Source organism: Panthera onca, chromosome D3, assembly GCF_046562875.1.
Source record: "Panthera onca isolate mPanOnc1 chromosome D3, mPanOnc1 haplotype 2, whole genome shotgun sequence".
Lineage (NCBI taxonomy): Eukaryota > Metazoa > Chordata > Mammalia > Carnivora > Felidae > Panthera > Panthera onca.
Genome location: NC_138350.1, coordinates 52,582,839 through 52,606,210, shown reverse-complemented (window position 1 = coordinate 52,606,210; position 23,372 = coordinate 52,582,839). Strand labels below are relative to the sequence as shown.

The 23,372-nt window shown below is 39.2% G+C and overlaps 1 protein-coding gene across 5 annotated transcripts in view; it reads left to right on the top strand.

Annotated features, from left to right (window-relative positions):
* The window catches only part of B4GALT6 (beta-1,4-galactosyltransferase 6), a 96,848-nt gene that overhangs the window by 9,874 nt on the left and 63,602 nt on the right, over positions 1 to 23,372 (top strand). For 3 of the 5 annotated variants that reach the window (XM_060613529.3, XM_060613527.3, XM_060613528.3), the window contains exons 2-3: positions 13,429 to 13,545; positions 20,938 to 21,051. In XM_060613529.3, coding sequence (XP_060469512.1) covers positions 13,429 to 13,545; positions 20,938 to 21,051 — 231 coding nt within the window. Of the gene's footprint in view, positions 1 to 13,428; positions 13,546 to 20,937; positions 21,052 to 23,372 lie in introns of those variants that run through there. The other 2 variants (XM_060613530.3, XM_060613537.3) reach the window with 2 other exon arrangements.

Here is a 23,372-nt window from a genome sequence, read left to right as displayed (position 1 = left end):
ATGATCTGAGCCGAAGTTGGACACTTAACCGACTCAGCCACCCAGGTGCCCCATGAAGCAGATTTTAAGAAACCACAGCATTCTGAGTTGTCAGTAAACAATGAAATAAGTGCTTCATAAGCATGTTTTTAATCCGGGGGTAGATGACCACCTGTTAAGGCTGGAGAAGGTGCTTTGCTTGGGAGACTGGTCAGACTTCTAATAGCCTCTTACACTCAGTTATGCTATGTTAACCTCCACAGCACCCTTGCTCACCCATCTTAGGGGCAGACCTGTTCCTCCACCTGTCCCCCCACCCCCACATTGCCTTTTATGACTTCCTTTCCCTTTCAAGCCTGCGTTTCATGTTTGTCTTAAGTAAGTGTGGGGGTGGATGGGGAGACTGCAGGGAGACAGTGGAAAGAGGTACATTGCAGTGATTTTTCTAGAGCTTGGATTTCCTAGGTCACTTTTGGGAATTCCCAAGAGCATTGATTTGTGCACTATTCTCCTGGTCAGTTTTCCTGGCTGCTTTAGACCGAGCTGGCTGTTGTTACCACTGCCTCAGACTGCAGTTTACCAGTTTAATCAGAACAGCCTGTCCCTGTCATCTCTGTCATCCTTTTTTCCCCTTTTCCCTCTGTATCTGTTTTTCTTTTCTTTTCTTTTCTTTTCTTTTCTTTTCTTTTCTTTTCTTTTCTCTTCTCTTCTCTTCTCTTCTCTTCTCTTCTCTTTCCTCTTTTTAATTCATGGAGGACACAGTGATTTAATATTTAAAAGACTATTTTTTTCCATTTTTGCCTTTTGTCAGCATAGTAGCAAAGAGAGTACTATACAGGTAATATTGTGATTTATGGTGAAGATCAGGCTGATTCAACGTTGAAAGTAGGTTTTCCGAGGATACCTACACCACCATTAACACGCCTTTGCAAAATTAAGACTTTACTCCAGTTAGTACTGGACATTTTTATCCCATGTCTTGGATTCACTGGGGAATTTCAGGTAACACCCCAATTTTATTTTTCTCTAGTATATAAATCCTGCAGTGAGCCAACTTGATTTGTTATGTTTCATCAGCATACTTGTTTTTAGTCATATCAAAACTTGGCAAAGTTTAGTTTAAAGCCACAGCAAAAACCCTCAGTTAAAATAGGAAAGATAGCTTAAAGGGTGTTCGTCAGCAGTTATATTTTTGGCTGCGTGGCGTGGCGAAATGTTTAGGAAAACATACTTAGTAATTTTAAATCTGAAATTTGTAATTAACTTGTTTTTTTCTCCAGAGGCATAATAAATATGGCTTTTTGCTTGCATCTATGTTTTCATGATTAATTACTCGAGTGTGTGAAAGTCTTTGATTCGACCAAATCATCGTGTGATACCATTATACTAGGAGGTAAACTTAGATTCTTCCATGTCTGAATGAACTGTGCATGAATTAGAAAGCTGTGTAAAGAGGATTTATTTAATATAATTAAACTGATGTAAAAGGACGTTCTAATTTTTTGCAAATGTTACAATGTTACAAATGTTACAAATGTTACAAATGTTATTTTTAAAGAGTTACTACAAGCAGTGGTTTTCAAACAGGAATGTGCTTAAGGTGGTTTGCATAAACAAACTTATTTCCTACGTTTCATCACCTGAGATTCTGATTCTGATTCTGGTTCATTTTAAATATACATCTTAGGTAATTCTGGACCCTGGGAACTTTATTTCTGACAAATACCGCAACTGGTGGGTGAAAAAAAGTTAAGTGCTTGACAGGTTTACCTCTCTAAATTAATCATCTTATATCATTTGATCTTTCATAGAAGAAATCTTACTTTTTAAAAACTAGATTAACTTGTTTATAGCATCATGTTTTACTGGAGTGGAGATGGCTGTCATGGTGAAGAATTTTTTTCCTCCAGAATAGAAATGGACAGAATGGACAAATACATCCTTTAAGACAACCAGGATCATGTGTTTCTTTGTGAATCTGCACTGACTATGTGACTGAGTTATAGATTGATCTGAAATTTGTTAGTGTTTTTAATTATTAGAAAGATACATTGTAATTTACTTAATCAGATCAGTAAAAGGGATTAAAGCAGATAACCTTGCATGTTAGCCAATGATTTAAAAACATTTTATATAGCATTTTTCTAGAAAAGTCTCTTTGTAATATTGTTACACTTAAGTAGGTATATGAAACTTGGTGCTATAATCTCGATTGAAATATTGGGTCTTGTTTTATTTTTAAATATTTGAGGTTTGCTAGTGTTAATGTGACCTTATTGAAACCATGTTATATATATTGTTTTCCTGATAATTACGCTAATACCTCAGAAATTATGATTTATGCAATTTCTAGTTTGACTCAGAGGAAGAGAAATTGGACTTTATTTTTATTTGAATCAGGAGACCTAAGGTAGAGAATTATAAGGTGCCTTGTTTATTGATTTGAAAATATGCTCTAGCTTTGGAAATCTTTGAAATTCATTTCCCACAGTGTCTCCTTCTCTCCTGCTTGTTACAGAATCATTTTCCTTTCATAAATAAGTTGAAATTTCAAAAGGTATTTTAATTGTGAAAACACAAGGAAATTGGGGATAATTATAAAACATATAGTTCAAATACTTTTCACCTTTTTTCCTCATGAGAGAATTAAAAAAAAAAAATTTCTTATTTTGAGCGAGAGAGTGCGTGAGCAGAAGAGGGGCAGTGAGAGGGAGAGAGAGAATCCCAAGCACGCTCCGTGCTGTCAGTGCGGAGCTGTAAGATCACGGCTGGAACTGAAATCAAAAGTTGGACACCTAACCAACTGAGTCACCCGGGCGCCCCACATGATAGAATTCTTCAGTAAAGATTCATTTCACATTCACCTTATGTATTCTGAAATCATTAATTTTCAGAAATTTAATAATGTTGCCTGGCTGTTTATTTATGGTTTGATCTTTTAGTCTGTAATTTCATTAGATAAGTTTCCTTACTGATTAGGTTAAAAAATCTATTTAATTGGCTACATTCTTCCTTCCCTGATTCCCTCATTTCCTCCTAATTTTCCTTTCCTACAATGTGGTGCATAATGCTTAACTTTTGTTTGTGCTTTAAAGAAACGTGTGTCTATTTTAAGTGAACAACAGTCAACTAAGAAATGTCAGTGCAGATTGATATCTTGTGTTAGTGTTTTCATATTGCTAGGTTCAGAGTCTATTTTTAGAATTATCAGCTGAGTTTAAACGAGGCTTCACTGATGATCTGCAAAAGTACTTCTGATGTTTTAGGTAGTTTATGCTGCCTTAGGATTTTGGTTTTTACAAAGGAACCTCCCTGACCCCTTAATTTCTGGTACTGCTTGGCAAATGGTAAGCGTTCAGTAAATATGTGTTGAACAAACACATGTCTCCACCCTGAACGTCTTTAAGACTGTTGGAAAAGTCCAATTTTATTTAAAAATATTTAATTTTGATCAGTATTCAAACAGAAATAATCCCCAGAAATAACTTAAGACTGCTAAATTGCAGAGTGGAAGTGGTAAAAGCACCAGTTGTAAAGAATTTCTTGTTAATTTTTAGTGTCTACATCAGCAAAGCTGTAGCTGTTGGCTAAGATCTGAAATAGATCTGTACTGTGTCTAACCACTGAATTCATTATTCCTTGATAAAATGGGATTCTGAATGCAGAAGAAGTCTTTCATTCTCTTTATTCGTTAGTCAGCCCATGACTCACTTGAAAGATGGGGAGGAAGTTATTGTAGGTTGGTAATTATTTGCACTACAGATTTCCTTGAGCCCATACCTGGCTTTGAATTATCATCACCATGGTGAGGTACTCTGCTTAAATAGTACCTTGACATAAAGTGAATTGTTTGTCTTACAGCCTGGCACAGCCTAGAAATTTGTTACTTTTTTGTTTTTAACCCAGGCAGTACTTTGGTCCTAGACAAAGTATGAACAATATTTCACATATTATCTGGCCTAATTCTGGGGTTTACAACATGATTAACAGAGATAATATGTTTAGCTTTACCATCTTGGATGAGTAATTTCTGGGAATTTGTTGAACAAGGGCTAGATGTGGGAAGAAGAAAACCTTTAAGCATCTGAAATAGATACTTAGAAGATTATTGTGCGTTCTTAGAAATTCAGAGCTATCTGATTCAGATATCTGTACTAATATCAAGGGGTGTAATGGAAGCAGTATTTTTCTTTTTTCCACATTGTTCAATTCTTTATGTGTTCTGTAGATAATATGGGAAACTATAAGTGCCCCTTCTGATTTCCTCCTCTTCTTCCTTGCACTAGTTGGAATCTGGTTGATCCCTTCTCACTCCCCTCAGAACTTCTTACATTGAAGATTTTTCTTTTTTTTTTTTTCTTTTTTGTCCCTCCCTCTGCTCTATGACTTTCAACCATTGCTTCTAACACATTGCTGCCCCTCAGAGTCCTTCAGACCTGTCCTTGAATCCCAGTTTTTAATACCGACCTATGCAGCTTCTGAGTTTGTTTTTGGATCTTACGATGGGGAAAATTGTACCCATGCCATGTGGTAGTGTATTAGTTTCCTATGGCCGTTATACACATTACCACACACTGAGTGGCTTGAAGCAACAGAAATTTATTATCTCACAGTCCTAGGGACCAAAAGTCTGAAATCAAGTGTCAGGGCTGTGCTCCCTCTGGAGGCTCTCAAGGAGAATCCTTCCTTCCTTCTTCCAGCCTCAGGTGCCTCTTGGCATTCTTTGTCTTCCTAGGCTTGTGGCCACATCACTCCAGTCTCTGCTTCCATCTTTACATTTCTTTCTTCTCTCTCTCTCTCTCTCTCTCTCTCTCTCTCTCTCTGTGTGTGTGTGTGTGTGTGTGTGTGTGTGTGTGTAAATGATCCCTTGCCCTTTTCTTGTCCGTGCATTTGTCATTGGATTTTATGCCCACCCGGATAATCCAGGATGATCTCCTCATCTCAGGATCCTTAATTACATCTGCAAAGACTCCTTTTCCAAATAAGATAACATTTTCACCGCTTCTGGGAATTAGGATGTGCACATATCTTTTGGGGGGGCGTCTCCATTCAACCTGATACATACAGGCAGTTTAAGAATTAAATATAATCATGGGTGCATGGGTGGCTCAGTTGATTAGGCGTCCGACTTTGGCTCAGGTCATGGTCTCGCGGTTCATGGGTTCGAACCCTGCACTGGGCTCTGTGCTGGCAGTTTGGAGCCTGGAGCCTGCTTTGGATTCTGTCTCTTTATCTTTCTCTCTCTCTCTCTCTCTCTCCCCCTCTCTCTCCCCCCTCCCGCACTCATGCGCTGTGTCTCTTTCACGAATAAACATTAAAAAAACTAAAAAAAGAATTAAATATAATTATATGTATATATATTTACATATATTTGTATACAGCAGGTAGCTTGACCAATGTAGGTACTCAATAAATGTTCATTCATTTCTCTTCTCTTTAGAAGCCTGTGCCCCCAACATTCTGCATCCTGAGATGATTTTGGCAGTTAGTACAGGCGTACCTCATTTTATTATGCTTCACTTTATTGTGCTTTGCAGATAATGCATTTTTTACAAATTGAATGTTTGTGGCAATCTTGCGTCAGGAAAGTCTGTTGACACCATTTTTCCAACAGCTTCTGCTCCATGTCTTTGTGTCACATTTGGTTATTGTCACTATATTTCAAACGTTTTCATTATTATTATATCTGTTATGGTGATTTGTGTTCTTTGATGTTACTATTGTAATTGTTTTGAGTGTCATGAACCCAAACTTAAGACAGCAAACTTAATAATCAATAAATGTGCGTGTTCTGACACTTTGCTGACTGACCCTTCCCTGTCAGTCTCCCTCTCCTTGGGCCTCCTTATATTTCCTGAGACAAAACAATATTGAAATTAGGCTAATTAATAATCCTACAGTGGCTTCTAGGTGCTCAAGTGAAAGGAAGAGTTGCACGTCTCACTTTAGATCAAAAGCTAGAAATGAATAAGCTTAGTGAGGAAGGGATGTCGAAAGCCAAGACAGGTGGAAAGCTCTCTTGCACCAAACAGCCAAGATATGAATGCAGAGGAAAGGTTTTTTTATTTTCTTTTATTTTTTTATTTTTTAATGTTTATTTATTTTTTGAGGGAGACAGAGAGTACGAGGAGGGAAGGGGCAGAGAGAGGAGACACAGAATACAAAGCAGGCTCCATGCTCAGCACAGAGCCCAATGTGGGACTTGAACTCATGAACCGTGAGATCATGACCTGAGCCGAAGTTGGACACTTAACTGACTGAGCCACCCAGGCACCCCATAAAGTTTGTTTATTTTTGAAAGAGAGCATGTGTGTGCATGCGAGGACAAGTGGGGAGAGGCAAAGAGAGGAGACACAGAATCCTAAGCAGGCTCCATGCTGTCAGCACAGAGCCCAACATGGGGCTTGAACTCATAAACTGTGAGATCATGACCTGAGCTGAAATCAATGAGTTGGATGCTTCACTGACTAAGCCACCCAGGTGCCCCCAGAAGAATGGTTCTTGAAGGAAATTAAAAGCGCTACTCTGGTGAACACATGAATGAAAAGAAAGTGACACAATCTTATTGCTGAAATGGAAAAAGTTTTAGTGGTCTGGATAGAAGATCAGACCAGCCACAACATTTCCTGAAGCCAGAGCCTAGTCCAGAACAAAGCCCTAACTCTCTTCAATTCTGGGAAGGCTGAGAGAGGTGAGGAAGCTGCAGAAGAAAAGTCTGAAGCTAGCAGAGGTTGGTTCATGAGGTTTAAGGAAAGAAGCTGCCTCTATAACATGGCAGTGCAAGGAGAAGCAGCAAGTGCTGGTGTAGAAGCCATAGCAACTTATCTAGAAGGTCTAGCTAATTAGTTAGGTGGTTCCACTAAACAACAGATACCCAGTATAGACAAAACAGCTTTCTATTGGAAGAAGACACCGTCTAGGACTTTTATAGCTAGAGAAGAGAAGTCAATGCCTGATTTCGAAGCTTCAAAGGACAGGCAGACTTTTGTTAGGTAGGGGCTAATGTAGCAGGTGACTTTAAATTGAAACCATCTCTCATTTGCCATTCCCAAAATTCTAGGACCCTAAGAATGATGCTAAGTCTACTCTGCCTGTGCTCTAGAAATGGAACAACAAAACCTAGATGAGAGCACATTTGTTTACAGCATGGTTTACTACTGAATATTTAAAGTCCACTGTTGAGACCTACTCAGAAAAAAAGGTTTCTTACAAAATATTTCTGCTCATTGACAAGGTACCTTTACTCAAGAGCTCTGACGGAGATACACAATGAAGTTAGTATTTTCATGCCTGCTGACAGAGCATCCATTCGGTAGCCCATGGGTCAAGGAGCCATTTTGACTTTCAAGTATTATTTAAGAAATACATTTCATAAAGCTTTACCTGCCATACATAGTGATTCCTCTGATGGATCTGGGCAAGGTAAATTGAAAACCTGGAAAAGATTCATCGTTCTAAATGCTATTAAGAACATTTATGGAGGGGAAGAGGTCCAAATATCAGTATTACCAGGAGTTTGGAAGAAAGTGATTCTAACCCTCATGGATGACTTTGAGGGGTTCAGGACTTCAGTGGAGGAAGTCACTGCAGATGTGGTGGAAATAGCAAGAGAACTAGAGTTACAAGTGGAGTCTGATCATGTGACTGATTTGCTGCAATCTCATGATAAAACTCGAGCAGGTGAGGAGTTGCTTTTTATGGATGAACAAAGAAAGTGGTTTCTTGAGATGGAATCTGCTGGGGAAGATGCCGTGAAGATTGCTGAAATGACAACAGAGGATTTAGAATATTACATAAACTTAGTTCATTAAGCATTGGCAGGGTCTGAGAGGATTGACTCCAGGTTTGCAGTTCTACTATGGATAAAATGCTAGCAAACAGCATTACATTCTCCAGAGAAATCATTCGTGGAGGGAAGAATCATTTGATGTGGCAAACTTGGTTGTTGTTTTATTTTCAGAAATTGCCACAGCCATCCCAGCCTTCAGCACCACCACCCCGATCAGTCAGCAGCCATCAACTTTGAGGCAAGACCATCAGCGAAAAGGTTATTACATGCTGAAAACTCAGATGATGATTAACATTTTTTAGCAATAAAGTATTTTTTAGTTAAGGTATTACATTGCTTTTTGGGGCACCTGGGTGGCTCAGTCGGTTGAGCATCCGACTTCAGCTCAGGTCATGATCTCGTGCTTCGTGGGTTTGAGCCCCACTTCAGGCTCTGAGCCTGGAGCCTGCTTCGGATTCTGTGTCTCCCTCTCTCTCTCTGCCCCTCCCCTGCTCGTGCTCTGTCTGTCTGTCTCAAAAATAAATAAACATTAAAAAAAAAAGCTATGTACATTGCTTTTTAAGACATAAAGCTGTTGCATGCTTAGAGTACAGTGTAAGTGTAGCTTTTAGATGCACTGGGAAGTGACAACGTTTGTTTGACTTGATTTATTATAGTAAAATAAATAAATAAATAAATTAATTAATTAAAAAAATCTATTGTGGTGGTCTGCAGCAGACCACTGCAGCAGTGTCTCTGAGATATGCCTGCATCAGTTCAGAACCTTCCAGCTCCACCTCCTATCCCACTGACGTCTCTCTCGGTGGCCGTCAGGCAGTCTGGTCCTTGTCTTCCATCCTCCCATGTGCCAAGTCCCCATAGCTGTGACCTGTTCTCCCTGGCACCTCCCCAGTCCACAGTCTTCCTAACCTTATACTTCTGGCACTTTCTCACCATTGTTAACATTACTTCTCATCTTCACAAAGACCTCAAGTCCGCTCCCCTTTTTTCTTCTGTGTTTTTTTTTTTCCCCCCACACCATCCATCCATGTGGACCTTTACAAATCATTTTCCATTGCTTCCAAACTCTACTCAAGTTGGGTTGTTTACTCCCGGATATGCTCAGCACCTGTGTACCCCACAGCCTCTGTGTACACTGTCCCATCAGTGGAAATGTGCTTTCCTGTCCTTCCTCTTACTTCTTTTTGTGCCTTAAATTTAAATGTACTTTTTCTTCCCTCTACTTAGGCCACAGCCATGCTCAGGTTTCTCCTATTCTAAAAAACAAAACCCACTTTCCCTTGACTTTGCTCTCACAATTTTCTCTGAAAATTGTTTTCACTTTGCCACTACCCACTTTCCTCTTTCCTGTTTGCCTTTTGTTTCCATTGCTTCCCAGAAACTCTTCTCTTAAAAGATTGACAGTGATCTCCTAATAGCATTTTTAAGAGGCTAAATAGTATGGTGGTAAAGAGCTAAACTGCTGGGATTTGAATTCTGCCTCCACCACCACCTGATAACTGTGTGACCTTGAGCAAATTACTTAACCATGCCTCTTTTTTTTTTTTTTTTTTTTTTTTTTAACTCTGTAAAATGGGAATGATATTAGTACCTATCTTGTACGGTTGCTTGTAAGGATTAATTCGGTTAGTGTATGTGAAGCTTTTCTAAGGATGCCTGGTAAGGAGTATGTACTGAATATTAGTGTTTTACTTTTTTAAGCTGTTATTTTTTTTTAAGTTTATTTATTTTGATGGGGGGAGAGGCAGAGAGTGAGAGAGAGAGAGAATTCCATGTAGGCTCCATGTGGACAGATGCAGGGTGCAATCTCACGAACTGCGAGATCATGACCTGAGCTGAAATCAAGAGCGGGATGCCTAACTGACTGAGCCACCCAGGCACCCCAAGCTATTCTTTTTAGTTTTTCTTCTTAGCCTTCCTGGCATTTGATATAGTTGACCATTTCCTCTTTCTCCTGCACTGTGTTCAAGCTCAGACTAATTCATCTTGGGATCTTTTATCTATGTGACCCTATTTGCGGTCTCTCTCCATGCATCTGAATTTATCTCTTCTCTGGATCATTTTTCTACAGTAATTCACTGCCATATTTCCCACTCTTATTTTTTTTTTCAATTTTTTTTTAACATTTATTTATTTTTGAGACCGAGAGAGACAGAGCATGAACGGGGGAGGGTCAGAGAGAGGGAGACACAGAATCTGAAACAGGTTCCAGGCTCTGAGCTGTCAGCACAGAGCCTGACGCGGGGCTCGAACTCACGGGCTGTGAAATCATGACCTGAGCTGAAGTCGGCCGCTTAACCGACTGAGCCACCCAGGCGCCCCAATTCCCACTCTTAAATACATGTCACCCCAAGTTGTATTTCTTGCACCTCTTTCTTAGCTCCAGTGCTACACTTAAAATGTACCTAACTCACATAATCTCCTTCACTGGGTTACTTTCTGTTAAAGGATCTGTGCTAGCGTGTCATAAGGTTAGGAACGTGGTATTGGGACCAAGGGGATATTGTGTTTGAGGCCTTTGAAGCTCGGGAAACATTTCCAGGTCAGTGCAGACTGGCACATACTCCTTGTCTTTTTTCACTGAATACTGAATACTTTTTTCACTGAACAAAGCTAGATGTGGAAAGAGATGGGGAGACACAGTACATTCCTTAGTTTTCTGATGTCGAGAATGAGGCAAGTTCATAAATTTCTTGCCTCGCAAACCCAGGGTGAGATGTCTGGAAGTTGTCAACTGTTGATTTTTGAAGTTTTTTTGTTTTTGTTAAGTTATAGGTACCCCCTCCCCACCCCAAAAACAGAACAATGTAAATAAATTTGTGTCATAAAGCAGAGGCAAATAGCAAATTAACTAGAGAACAGGGCATGATTTTAATTAAACAGTGGTAGTTTTTAGTGTATTTCTGAGTTGTCTCAAGACCAAAGGGCAAAGCTGAGAAAGTTTTTCCTATTTGTTTTCTGAAATGCAGTTTCTTACCCTTGGAATAGAAATTTTAGAAGAGGATTTTGTCGAATTTGTTGGTTTGCCAGTAAGATACTCCATTTTATATTTGTGATAATTAGCAGTCATATGGTTATTTGAGTGTGGTTAATAATGTAGGGTGTTTGGAAATCAGGTAGTTGGAACCATTCTCATGCTGGTTTAGTGTGCCTTGCAATACTTTGACACATTCTTCCCATTAATGACAACTCTAAACAAAACAGCTTCATTCCCTAATGGATTTTGATCTTTGGGGATTAAACCCATGAGGACCATTAACCTAAGGAATGTAACTCAATTAGCTGTAAATGATTTAAGACAAACTAATAGATTTTCCATTTGGAGGGCTTGGTGTCTTGCTTTCCTGAATTTTTTTCTCTATCCATCTAACGAGTAGTAAATGCATTCTTTCAGTAAATCGTTCACCTTTGTCACAGTTGCCAGCAGGCATTTTTTTTTAAATTTTTTTTTATTTTTTAATGTTCCTTAGCAGTTTTGTTACCTGATGTTTTGAAGTTTTTAGGACCATTTGACTTTGATGTTTCTTTTCTATACCCGATGTTTTCCTTGCTGCTTAAATCTGACTTGGCTTCAAGATGTCAGACAATTTTCTGTATATGAGTTGGTGTGTTAAAAGGAAAAGCAATGTAGTTTAAAAAAATTCCATTTCTAGGACACATGGTAGTGCATCTACATTCTTACTCGCACATCCTTGCTTAGGCTCAGTACTGTTTCCTGGAGGCTAAGACTTTGACAGGGGCCTCAGTCCTGCTGCTTCATGACAGGTCTTTTCCCCAGTTTGGTATGGAACAAGTCTTACAAGGTATTTACATCACCGACAATAAATTTCCTACGTAAGTTCAAGTTTAAATGATCCAGGGTGTTGAAAACCAGTTGGCATTAGTTTTCTATTTGATGGTTTTTCCCTGTATCAATTCAGTTGAAGTTTTGTTTTCCTACATTTGTTTTGGTTGGCTATTCTTTTGTTTTCATTTTGCACTTTGTTTTCTTTTCTTCTTTCTTTTAAAGTCCACTGAAGGGCAAAAATGTAATAAAAACTTGTGTTTGTAAACCCACGGGTGTAATAAATTCAAGCCTAAATGAGTTATATATAATTATAGGACTGCTTTCTAGAGAGGATGTAGACATGCTCTTAAAATGATTGAGGTAGAACTTATGTGAAGCTTGGATTTCTGTTTCTGTCTCTGTTACAGATTGAAGGTAAGAGGAGAGTGTTATTTTACTCTGTTCTCTACTAGTTTTATTTACTTTGCTCCTTTGTATTTCGAGCAAATTAACATTGACATAAAAAATGGGAAAGGAGGTAGTAAACATTACATTTTGCTCATCTCTTTGTATCATCTCAAGGAAGTAGAATAAGACCCAGAAAATTAGTTGGCATTTAAGATTTTTTAACTTGGCATTCATTTTTTGAGAGTGTCATTACAGTGTTCAGGGTCAGATTATTTTAAAATCCTAAGAGTCATTAGGTGAACCTTGCAGTTTTTTGGTTTTGCCATGAAAATGATCCTCCTCCCTTTGACTGTGTGGAGTTCATGATGTTTTGGTCGTATGCTTGGAGAATTTAGAGAAGAAGGGGCTTTAGAGAACAGCCAGGGCAGTACTGCCTTTTTTAGGGGAGGAAGCCAAGATTCGGTGAGCTGTCCAAAGTTACGCCTGCATTGTGCTTGTAGAATCATGACTGAGAAAGAAAGGATCTTTTGATTACTTCTGTGCCTCTCTGAAGAGGCCTGGCATCTCTTAAAGGCAGAGATTTTTGTAATCTTGGTCAATTTACCAGTTTCTCCCAAAGGAAGACATTTGGGGCCTAGTTCGAAGCACTTAACCACTAAGAATTAAATGTACCAACTTGAAAATGCACATTGATTTTGATTGTGTCTGCTTTTACAATCCTGGTAGGTAGATTTGTGATTGAAAGGGAGTGTAAAAGTTCCAAGAAATTAACTCAGTAGAGAGAAATTACCAAAATAGGTATTGATTCTAGGTCATTCTGCCCCCTAACTCTCCTTCCCCAAAGACACTGAGAATTTGCAAGATCTATTGTGAGATTCATATTCATACTAGATGTGGTGATTTATGATATATTTATGATTAGATAAGGAATGCTTGCCTTTGTTGGAGTTTTGATTTGAGGGAATTCATATAGAATTAGAGAAAGTATATTATGTGATTGCATATTTGTAGTAAAATGCCTTTTTTGAAATTTCTAAGTATATTTTATGGTAGAAAATAATTTATGAATAAAGGAATTATGATATTCAGTTAGTCTCATTCTATTTGATGGACATCACTACTTAAATCTTTCATTTTTATTGTTTTAAAAAAGCAGTTTGTTTTATGTTTTTGTTTGTTGTTGTTGTTGTTGTTGTTTTTTATATTTTCTTATTTTTTTAAGAAATCTCTACTCCTAACTTGGGGCTCCAACTTAAAACCCTGAGACCAAGAATCCCATGCTCTCCCCACTGAGCCAGCCAAGCACCCCTGTTTTTATAAGTTTTTGATAATGGGCAGTAATCATTTTATATTTCTGTTTTCTCTTTGGACATGCTGATTAAGTCAGTTGGGGTCTGTTGGACAGTTCCTCATTCTGACTATTATTTTATTAAATTAAAAACAAAAGCATACTGAGTCATGATACTTCATCTTTTTTCTTTTGTAGCCAACACGTATCTCTTCATGGTACAAGCTCGAGGAATAATGTTGAGAGAAAATGTGAAAACCATAGGACATATGATCAGGCTGTACACAAACAAGAACACCACACTCAACGGTACAGGTGAGATGGCTAGCTGCTTCCTCCTTCTCTGCTTCTGTTTCTTAACGTTTGTAGTGAAAAGAGGTAAACCAAGTCTCGCAGCCTCTGGTTTTGTCTCTAAGTAACTCTGTTAATGATGAAGGTGTCTCCTACTGTCTGTGCGGGGAGGTTCTTGTACTGCGTGAGCCAGGGCTGTCCCATGTTTTAGGATATGTAAAAGTGTTCTCATAGAGGGGACGGGGGTTTTGTCCAAAGATACTTAATTCTTGCAAGCATACAATGCAAAAAGCTTTTCCAATTCACCTATTGTCAAGAGGAACTAACTACAGAGAGAGTAGTTTATCCATATTAGTCCTTTTGCTGTCTCTCTTTATGCCCATTCTGACTCCTAAAATGTTTTTCAACTATGTCTAGAAAATACTTACTGTTTTTAATTGCAGAAGATTCTTAATAATTGTATGGCTTTTTAAGGGGGCTTCAGGAGAAATTATTGAAGATTGGAAATCCGTAGCTAGCTGCTCTTCTTTAAAAATATTATCTGGAAGTAGACTCTCCATCACAATCACATTTGGTTAAAACTTAAGTAATATGCCCAAGTAGTGCTTTAATGAAGGTAGACTTGATGTAAATAGCTTTAACTACTGTGGAAGAACGCTCATGCCCCCATGTGGCAGAGTTTCTGCGGTGTCTCCTGAAGTGTTATTAGAGGTTACTTAAAGGTTTTAATGATTCATTGTCACTTGTTGCATCCTCTATATTCTCATTTTAAGCAGTTAAAATTAAAAATTTGGAGTGCCTGGGTGACTCAGTCGGTTGAGCGTCCGACTTCAGCTCAGGCCATGATATCACAGCTTGTGAGTTTGAGCCCCGTGTCAGGCTCTGTGCTGATAGCTCAGAGCCTGGAGCCTGCTTCAGATTCTGTGCCTCCTTCTCTCTCTGCCCCGACCCACTCGCATTCTGTCTCTGTCTCTCTCAAAAATAAATAAACATTAAAAAAAAAAGATTTAATTTATGTCAATAGTTCTCCAATGTGCCATTGTAAACAAGAGGCAGATACACACACACACACACACACACACACACACACACACACACACTCTATTAATAGGAAGTCCCTATCTTCCAACCATAGATCTTCTTAAAATGTCTGTTAAGGTGGGTAATAGTTTTACCCTTCTAAAAAATTCAAGACTGTATCATATTGATTCTTAATTTAATTTCACACGTGCTTCTACAAAATCCATTCTAGCCATTTGCCTGATTTGTTTGATGATGTCACAAATCAAAACACTCTTGTTTTCTCCCTTTTAACTTTAAAGAAATTTCTTTTAGAAAGACTGTCATTGTACTTGGAATTTTAATAGTATAGTAAAAATCTTGTTAACTGGTCTTCTGCTTTAATTGGTCTTCTGAGTAGTAGGTCAGTGTTAGGAGCAGTTTAAACATTATAAAATCTTCTTTAGGACTTGTTCTGGTTGAATAAGTTGATTGTGAAAGTGTTCACTAAAAGTTCACTCCACTGAACAGAAATACTCAGCATCTTTAGGTTACTGTATTCGTATAAGGGAGTGCTGGACTTCTGTGCATGATCAGGTTCTTTTCCTGGGGCATGAATAAGTTTTATGTGAGAACATTGAGCTTGATTAAGAGAATTTATTACTGAGTCAAGACCCCACAACTGGAAGACAAGAAAGAAATGGGGAAATCCTCTTTTCCCCTTTACCATCTTATATTTTCTTTCTTTTTAAAAAAAATTTTTTTTAATGTTTACTTCTTCTGAGAGAGAGAGAGAGAGAGAGAGAGAGAGTCAGAGTATGAGTGGGGGAGGGGCAGAGAGAGAGGGAGACACAGAATCTGAAGCAGGCTCCAGGCTCTGAGCTGTCAGCACAGAGCCCGACGCAGGGCTCGAACTCACAAACTGTGAGATCATGACCCGGGCCAAAGTTGGACGCTCAACCGATTGAGCCACGCAGGTGCCCCTTCCATCTCGTATTTTCAATAGTGACCCAACAACTAATGCCAGCTTTGGTAAGAGTTGGCTTACTTTTGTCAACCTTTGAAAACTTTTCACATGGTTCCTTCACTGGTGGTAACACTGTTCTCTGGGGACAGTCATTGTATCAGCTACAGATCGGGATTGGTCATAAGAAAGACCCGGCTGCAGTGGCTTAAGCACAAGAGGCTTTATATTCTTATGTCTGGAAGTTGGCTATCTGTGGCTGTGGTGGAGAGTGTCCTCACACGCCTTCCATCTTCTGCTCTGTCACAGAGTTTTACAGTCTGAGGTTGTTATAGGGCCCCGGTCCTTATATTTGTACTTGGGTCAGGAAGAAGGAAGAAAGGAAGAGGGAAGAACAGAGGGACCCTTTTAAGGAGACTTCCCAGAAGTTTCACATGGTATCTTTGTTTAAATCTCGTTGGCCAGGACTTTGTTATAACAGGCTATAAATTACAGTCTTTGAGCTGGGTACACTGGTGCTTTGAATGAAATTGGGGTTCTGTTACCTAAGGAGAAAGAGAAAATGGAGTTTGAGTAGGCAACTATGAGGCTTTTGCCATGTTCACTGATATTGAACAATTGGTACGGTTAGTGTACTTTACTAGATACTGGAGATACAACATTAAGAACAATATCCTCCCTTTGTATGAGGATCTCTAGGCTTTTGGGAGAGATGGAAGCATACATGGTTATTTATAATACTGTTATTTCTTTTCTTTTAAGTTTATTCATTTTGGGAGAGAGAGAGAGTGTGTGCATGTGTGCGCGTGCAAGCACGGGCGTGTGTGAGTGGGTGAGGGGCAGAGAGAGAGAGAATCCCAAACAGGCTCCATGCTCAGCACAGAGTCTGACCCAGGGCTCAATCCCATGACCTTGAGACTATGACCTGAGTGGAAATCAAGAGTCAGATGCTTAACCGGCTGAGCCATCCAGGTACACCAATATAATGCAGTTTATTTCTGCACAGACATACAGATATAATCTGCAAAAAGGAGATAATGGCCAATAAGGTGTACAAAGAGCTAACTGAACTCTAGGGGAAAATCGATTAACATGTACTGGCTCATTTAAAATTTAACACTTGATGGCAAATAGATTGTGATATGTCTAAGCACACATTTGATTTCAGAAAAGGGTTTTTAAATTGAGGGTTGATGGGGGGTGGGAGGGAGGGCAGGGTGGGTGATGGGTATTGAGGAGGGCACCTTTTGGGATGATCACTGGGTGTTGTATGGAAACCAATTTGACAGTAAATTTCATACATTAAAAAAAATAAAAAATAAAAAAAAAAAAAGAAAAGAAAAGAAAAGGGTTTTTAACCTCTTACCTGGCTTTCTGAAGCACCAAATGTAAATACATACTGTATGTAATACTTTTGTAAAGAAATTACACACTCTCATGATCAAATGATGCTTTGCCTTATAGCTACAGAGTTAGTCAAGTTTAGAAACAAGATGTAATCAGTGAATAATTACCGAAGCAGAGGATAGTTGTCATGCAGCGTTAGAAGTGGTAGGTTTGTTAGAAATAACCCAGCACACTTCCTCGTTTGATAGATGCAGGGTCTGAGACGCCACAGGCAACACACCATAAGCAGCGGTAAACAGGCTAGAACTCTCACTGAGTTTCTGTACCTGTTTTAAGCTGCCGTTTGTGGGAAAAACTATGCCCTTGAGGGTCCTTTTTCCATTAGTCATAAGGTCCTATGAGAGCTGAGGAGGGGACCTGCCCAGCAGTTTTCATTCTGTGTCTCTCTTTCCTTCAGGTGTGGTGCTAGAAGAGAGGAAGAAGTCTGGGGGCCCAGAACTCATTGTGTTTTCATCCATCCATTCATTAGATGAAATAATGTCTATATTTTACAGCAGTTGTGGTAGATCAGTCTCAACTGCATCTATCATGCATAACCTTTTAAAACTGCTCCTGATTTTGAAAGCAGTGGTTTTACTTGATGGACCTAAGCACTTTTGTGGGAATAATGATTTTGTGGGTTTATTACAGTATAGCCTCCAAAAGCTTAAATTGTTGGCTGTATTATCAGTTGTGAGGTGTTCATTTACAGTAAATTTTTTACCATGTTGTAGATACTTTATTAGATACTGGAAATCAGAGGCAATTTGATTTCAAAAAAAAGATATTCAGACTAGTGGCAGGGGTTGAGTGGATGGATTTATACATAATACATCGGGATGACATAAGTCCCACTGGACGCAGTACTCAAGGGGTGCGGAGACTTTTCTGTAGGTCTGGCAATGAGTTGAGACCCTTATGATCATTTGTGATGATGTGGCCAAGAATAACATGTTTAGCTCCAAAACTTTGTGTTTAAAGGAAGTGAATATATTCCTGTTGTGTGTCTTTGAGGTTTGTTTTATTTTTAATGGTTCTTTAAAAACTGATGCAAGGGTACTTTGTGAAAGACTCAGTCATTCTAGCACTAAAATAAAAAGTGAAACAATCCTCCAGACCTCCCGTTGCCACCAGGCTTCCCAGGGGGAGCTATCGTTAACAGTTTGTTTTACAGAAATGTCTAGAGAGCTTATTACTTCTGTGAGTTGGATGTAGATTTATAGAATCATAGCAAGTGGCTAAAAGAAGGAGCCAGACATTAATAACAAGAAATAATAAATTATGCACAATAAGAAAATACTCTTATTTAAAGTTAACTACATGACATGAAGAAATTGCTTGGGAATTTTGAGAATGTTAATATTTATCTGCCTCAGGATTATAAGAAAATGAATCTTCTGAACACATAAAGTCCAGGGACAACCTTATTTATCTGCTGTTTTTAGCTCCTACAAATGCATAGTGTATAGTAAATGCCTACTATAGTACGAGTCCCCATGAATGAAGAAAAGTTTTTTGAATATAACTTGAAATTTGATCTATATCTGGATGTATTTTTTAAAAAGCATCTTAAGGAGGAGCGCCTGGGTGGCTCAGTCGATTAAGCGTCCGACTTCGGCTCAGGTCATGATATCGCGGTTCGTGAGTTCAAGCCCTGCGTCGGGCTCTGTGCTGACAGCTCAGAGCCTGGAGCCTGTTTCAATTCTGTGTCTCCCTCTCTCTCTCTGACCCTCCCCCATTCATGCTCTGTCTCTCTCTGTCTCAAAAATAAATAAAAACGTTAAAAAAAAATTTAAAAAAAAGCATCTTAAGGAAAGAATCAGAACTTTAATGGACTTACACTTCTTTTATGTTCAGTATCTTAAATCATTCAGATATATATGGGGGACATATAGGATGTGGACTGCTAGAGGGGTCTCAATGCTCTTGGTGTGTCCCTGGTTATAAAACAATTAATGTCCACTAAACGCCCCCTCCCCTTTGGGTTGGAGGATTTTCTTTGTTGAGTGCTTTCCAGGGCTCTTCTGGAGAGGGGCATTGGGAGGATTCTGTCACTGGGGCTTTCCAGCTTCCTGGTGGAATAGGCCTTAGCAGTTGTACATCTTATCGTGGGGTTTCCTGGCAGTAAATGCACTTCCCTTAAAACCTTCCCCGTGCCCTGCCAAATTCATAACTGGGATTTCCATGTAGTCCTTTAGAATTGGACCTTCTCCTCCAGCTTCTGTCTTCTCCTTGGTACCAGATCCCCTTATACCTCCTCTTGCAGCCTCTGCAGGGTCCCGTCCAGCAGGTGTGCCTGGGGGTGGGGAGAGTCTCTTTCCTCGGAAGTGCCATCCTGGAGCCCGGGCTGCATCCCTTGTCAAATTCATTTTGATGATGAGTGAATATCTATGTTAGGCAAAAAGTATGCAGGTGTTTGGTATTTGATTATTCTAATATAATTCATATTCAATTGCCAGGATTCTACCATTTTTCCACAGTGAGAGGGTTTAGTTTTTCCAGTTTAGTGAGGTATGTGATTTTTACCTTTCGCCTTTTGCTTGCTGGTCACTGACAGACAGGCCTCTTTTTGCAGTCACATGCCTCTTCTCCTCTTTCTTCTCTCTTTTCATGCAGACCAGTTCAGATAGGAATAACTGTTTCAACAGAGCAGATTACTGGAGATTGAGAGAATATCTTTGCATTTTCCTAAAGTGTCTGCTAGAGCTTCATTTCCTGTGGGGACACGGTTTATGACCTAGGAGACAGACAGTAGTTTAATCAGCTGTTTCCGAGTCTTGTCTCTTACTGCGTGTTGGTCTCATTCTCTTAGACTGGCCTCATTTTACATAGAGGTCATGGTTCTCAGGCCTGAATCTCAGAACCTTGTTACAGAAAGGGCCGAAACATGATCTCTTTGGTTCCAAGTTCAAAATTCCTAAGGTTCTACTGTCCCAGGTTAAGTCACATGCACGTCTCTGAACCAGTCACTCATAGCTCTAGTCAGTGAGTATATATATGGGCTCCAGATTGTTCTGAGCATTTCTCTAACTGAAACCTGAAAATGGCTACATGAGGTAGGCACAGGTGGGAAACTACATTGTCTTGCCCTGTGCCACAAAGCTAGGGCATTTTGGAGCAAGGATTTGAACTCCCCATTTGACTGTGGCACCCTAACTAGTGCCCTCCCTGTATGCTGTATAACTTGCAGTATCTAAAAATAATGGACCTAACATGAGATAGAGCTTCACAGCTCCCCAGGGACTGCAACCTGCTATTGCTATTGGGAATGAGTAATTTAAAGATTTAAAATGGGGGGCGCCTGTGGGTGGCTCAGTCGGTTAAGCGTCCGACTTCAGCTCAGGTCATGATCTCACGGTCTGTGAGTTCGAGCCCCGCGTCGGGCTCTAGGCTGATGGCTCAGAGCCTGGAGCCTGCTTCCGATTCTGTGTCTCCCTCTCTCTCTGTCCCTCCCCCGTTCATGCTCTGTCTCTGTCTCAAAAATAAATAAATGTTAAAAAAAAATTTAAAAAAAAAGATTTAAAATGGACCGTATTACAGAAGTAACTTGAGTGGTAAATCTCAGTTTCTTAAGTGTGGGGTGGTGAGAAAACAGTACTCCCACCCCTCTGCTCCGTGGTTACTAGAAGCATTGTGCTGTGACGGTGTGGTTGTCCAGGATACCCTTGGCCATTTGACGGTGGAGAGGATTCCCTGGTATACTTTCACATTCCCTTTTGATCTTGCTCAGCCGGGGGAGGGATGGGAGCAGGTGTTCTCCTATGGTTACAGATAAGCCTGCTCTGTATGTATGCACAGATCTGGCCAGGCTGCTCTCTAGACTTTTCCCCAGTTCCCTTGGGAAATCATGCTGAGAGGTCTTTTCTAGCAGCAGTGAAGGGTGAATGGGAGAGTAGCCACAGCAGCTGCGTTTGCTTTTCTCTAGTTCTTTGTAGATAATTGCTTTTAAGTACTTCTGTAGATTGCATACTGTAGGCCTTCTCACAGTGGTAGTGACATATTTCGTACTAGGAGCAAAGAAAGCAAAAGGGAGTTTTTTGGTTGTAACTTTTTTCTCTCTCTCCAAGATTATCCTGAAGGCAATAATTCAAGTGATTATCTTGTTCAAACAACAACATATCTTCCGGAAAACTTCACATATTCACCATATCTCCCCTGCCCAGAAAAACTGCCTTATATGCGTAAGTGTCATCTAATTTTGACTTAACTGTTTGCTTGTGTTATAATAAAATAATACAAATCATATGGTTTGAGCACACCATGCTCAGATCATTAACTGTGGGTGCTAATGTTCATGTTATGTAGCATGTTACTTGATATTTCTTTTTTGGACAAAGCATTTTTTTGGGGTGGGAGGGAGATTGAAAAGTTGAAGAAAAAGCTTATCGCTTACCCAGAAGCAACCTCTATTGTGAGTTTGATATGTGTTCTTACAGGTTATTTAAAAAAATTTTTTTACAGAAATAGGTAGACAGTTATAATGTCTCAAAGGTGTTAAGAATTTATATAAATTGTCTTAAGATTACAATTATTTCTAGAATTTGCTTGCTTAATTAAAAAAAATTTTTTTTAAATATTTATTTTTGAGAGAGAGAGAGCCAGCATGAGTGGGGGAGGGGCAGAGAGAGAGGGAGACAATTGGAAGTAGGCTTCAGGCTCTGAGCTGTCAGCACAGAGCCCGATTCAGGGCTCAAACTCACCAACCGTGAGATCATGACCTGAGCTGAAGTCGGACTGAGCCACCCAGGCGCCCTTCCTTAATTTTTTTAGAACGATCCACATTGATACATATAGATCTACTTATTTTCCTTAATTACTGTATTGTACATGTTTGAATAAGGGTACTACATTTCATTTACCTTTTTACCTGCTGATGGAAATTTACATGGTTTCCACTTTTTTGCTATCACAAAGTAGTCTTATTGGGAGCAGGACGGTACAGATTTCTCTGCATGTGGTACATATATGCTTGAGGGTTCATCCCTAGAACTGGAGTTGCTACATAGGCTGGCTTGGTTTTGCACCAAAGGAGCTGTACCAGTTTATTTTTATTTTTATTTTCATTTTTTTCAAGTGCTTATTTATTTTTGAGAGAGAGAGACAGAGAGCACGTGAGCAGAGAAGGGCAGAGAGAGAGGGAGAGAGAGAATGCCAAGCAGGCCCTTGCTGTCAGCACAGAGCCCATTGCGGGGCTCAATCCCACTTACTGTGAAATCATGACCTGAGTCGAAACCAAGAGTCTGACGCTTAACCAACTGAACCACCCAGGTGCCCTGGAGCTGTACCAGTTTATATCCTCAACATCAAAGCATGAATGTAACTATTTTGATATTGATAGACTTTTAAATTTTTGCTAATGTGATAAAAATATATTTTCTAATTTGTTAAAAAATGATATCTCGTTTGGATTTTCACTTTTCTCATTAGCAATGGGTTTGAGTAACTTTTGATGGGTTAGTGAGTGGTTTTGAATTTTCTCTCCTGTGACTCACTCAGTTGTGTGCTTTATTGATTCCATATTGGTTAATTGGGCTTTTGTCCTGATTAATGGAAGTTCTTTACATATATTCCAACAGTGACCTATTGTCTGCTGTATGTATTGTATAACAGCTTTTCACAGTCCTTGGCTTGTCTTTTCATTTTGTTTATGGAATCTTCTGTTTTATAGAAGTTTAAAGTTACGATATTTTCAAGTGTATCAATCGTGTTAAAGTTTTTGCTTTTTCTGTCTCAAGAAAGCTTTCTATATTACTCCAAGGCCGTACAAATACTCTTTTATTTCCTTCTAATAGTTTTACCATTTTGTACTTAACTTTTGTGTATGAGATAGCAACAAAGATGGTGTATTTTAAAAATATGTATTTTTAAAAATACATATTTTTTCAAAATTATGAAAACAGTACATGATCATTTAAAAGCCCACTATAATCACTCAGAAGCTGCAGGGCTATCATTTTGGCATTTTTTTCTTTGTATGTTTCCCCTCCCCCAATTTTAAGCATGATCTGTACAGATAAGCTTATATGTTGATTTTTATGTAATTAAAAAATTAAATAAATATCCTTTTGAATTGCTTATTTATCCTTGGGTTCTAAAGCACTCAGTATCAAAATGTGTTTTTTATGTCTTTACATAAGTATTCTTTCTTGAAGAAATTGGCCTTTGCCTATCATATTTATAAACTGAAAGTTTATCGTTGGTAAATTATTGAAATTATATATTTACAATCAAGAGTCCCCTTTCAATGAATGTCATCTAAGGCCATGGGTCTCAAATTTGGGGGTGCATCAGAATCAGCTGGATAGTCTTAAAATTCAGGTTGCTGTGCTCCACATTCGGAGTTTCAGACTCCATACCTCTTGAGTGGGGTCTGAGAATTTTCATCCCTAACAGGTTCCTGGGTGCTGGTGATCCTTGGGCCACACTTTGAGAGCCACCAATCTGGAGTACGTCCTACTCTAGCCACCAGCCTAGAGTAGGCTATATCAGGCCTGAGGAACTT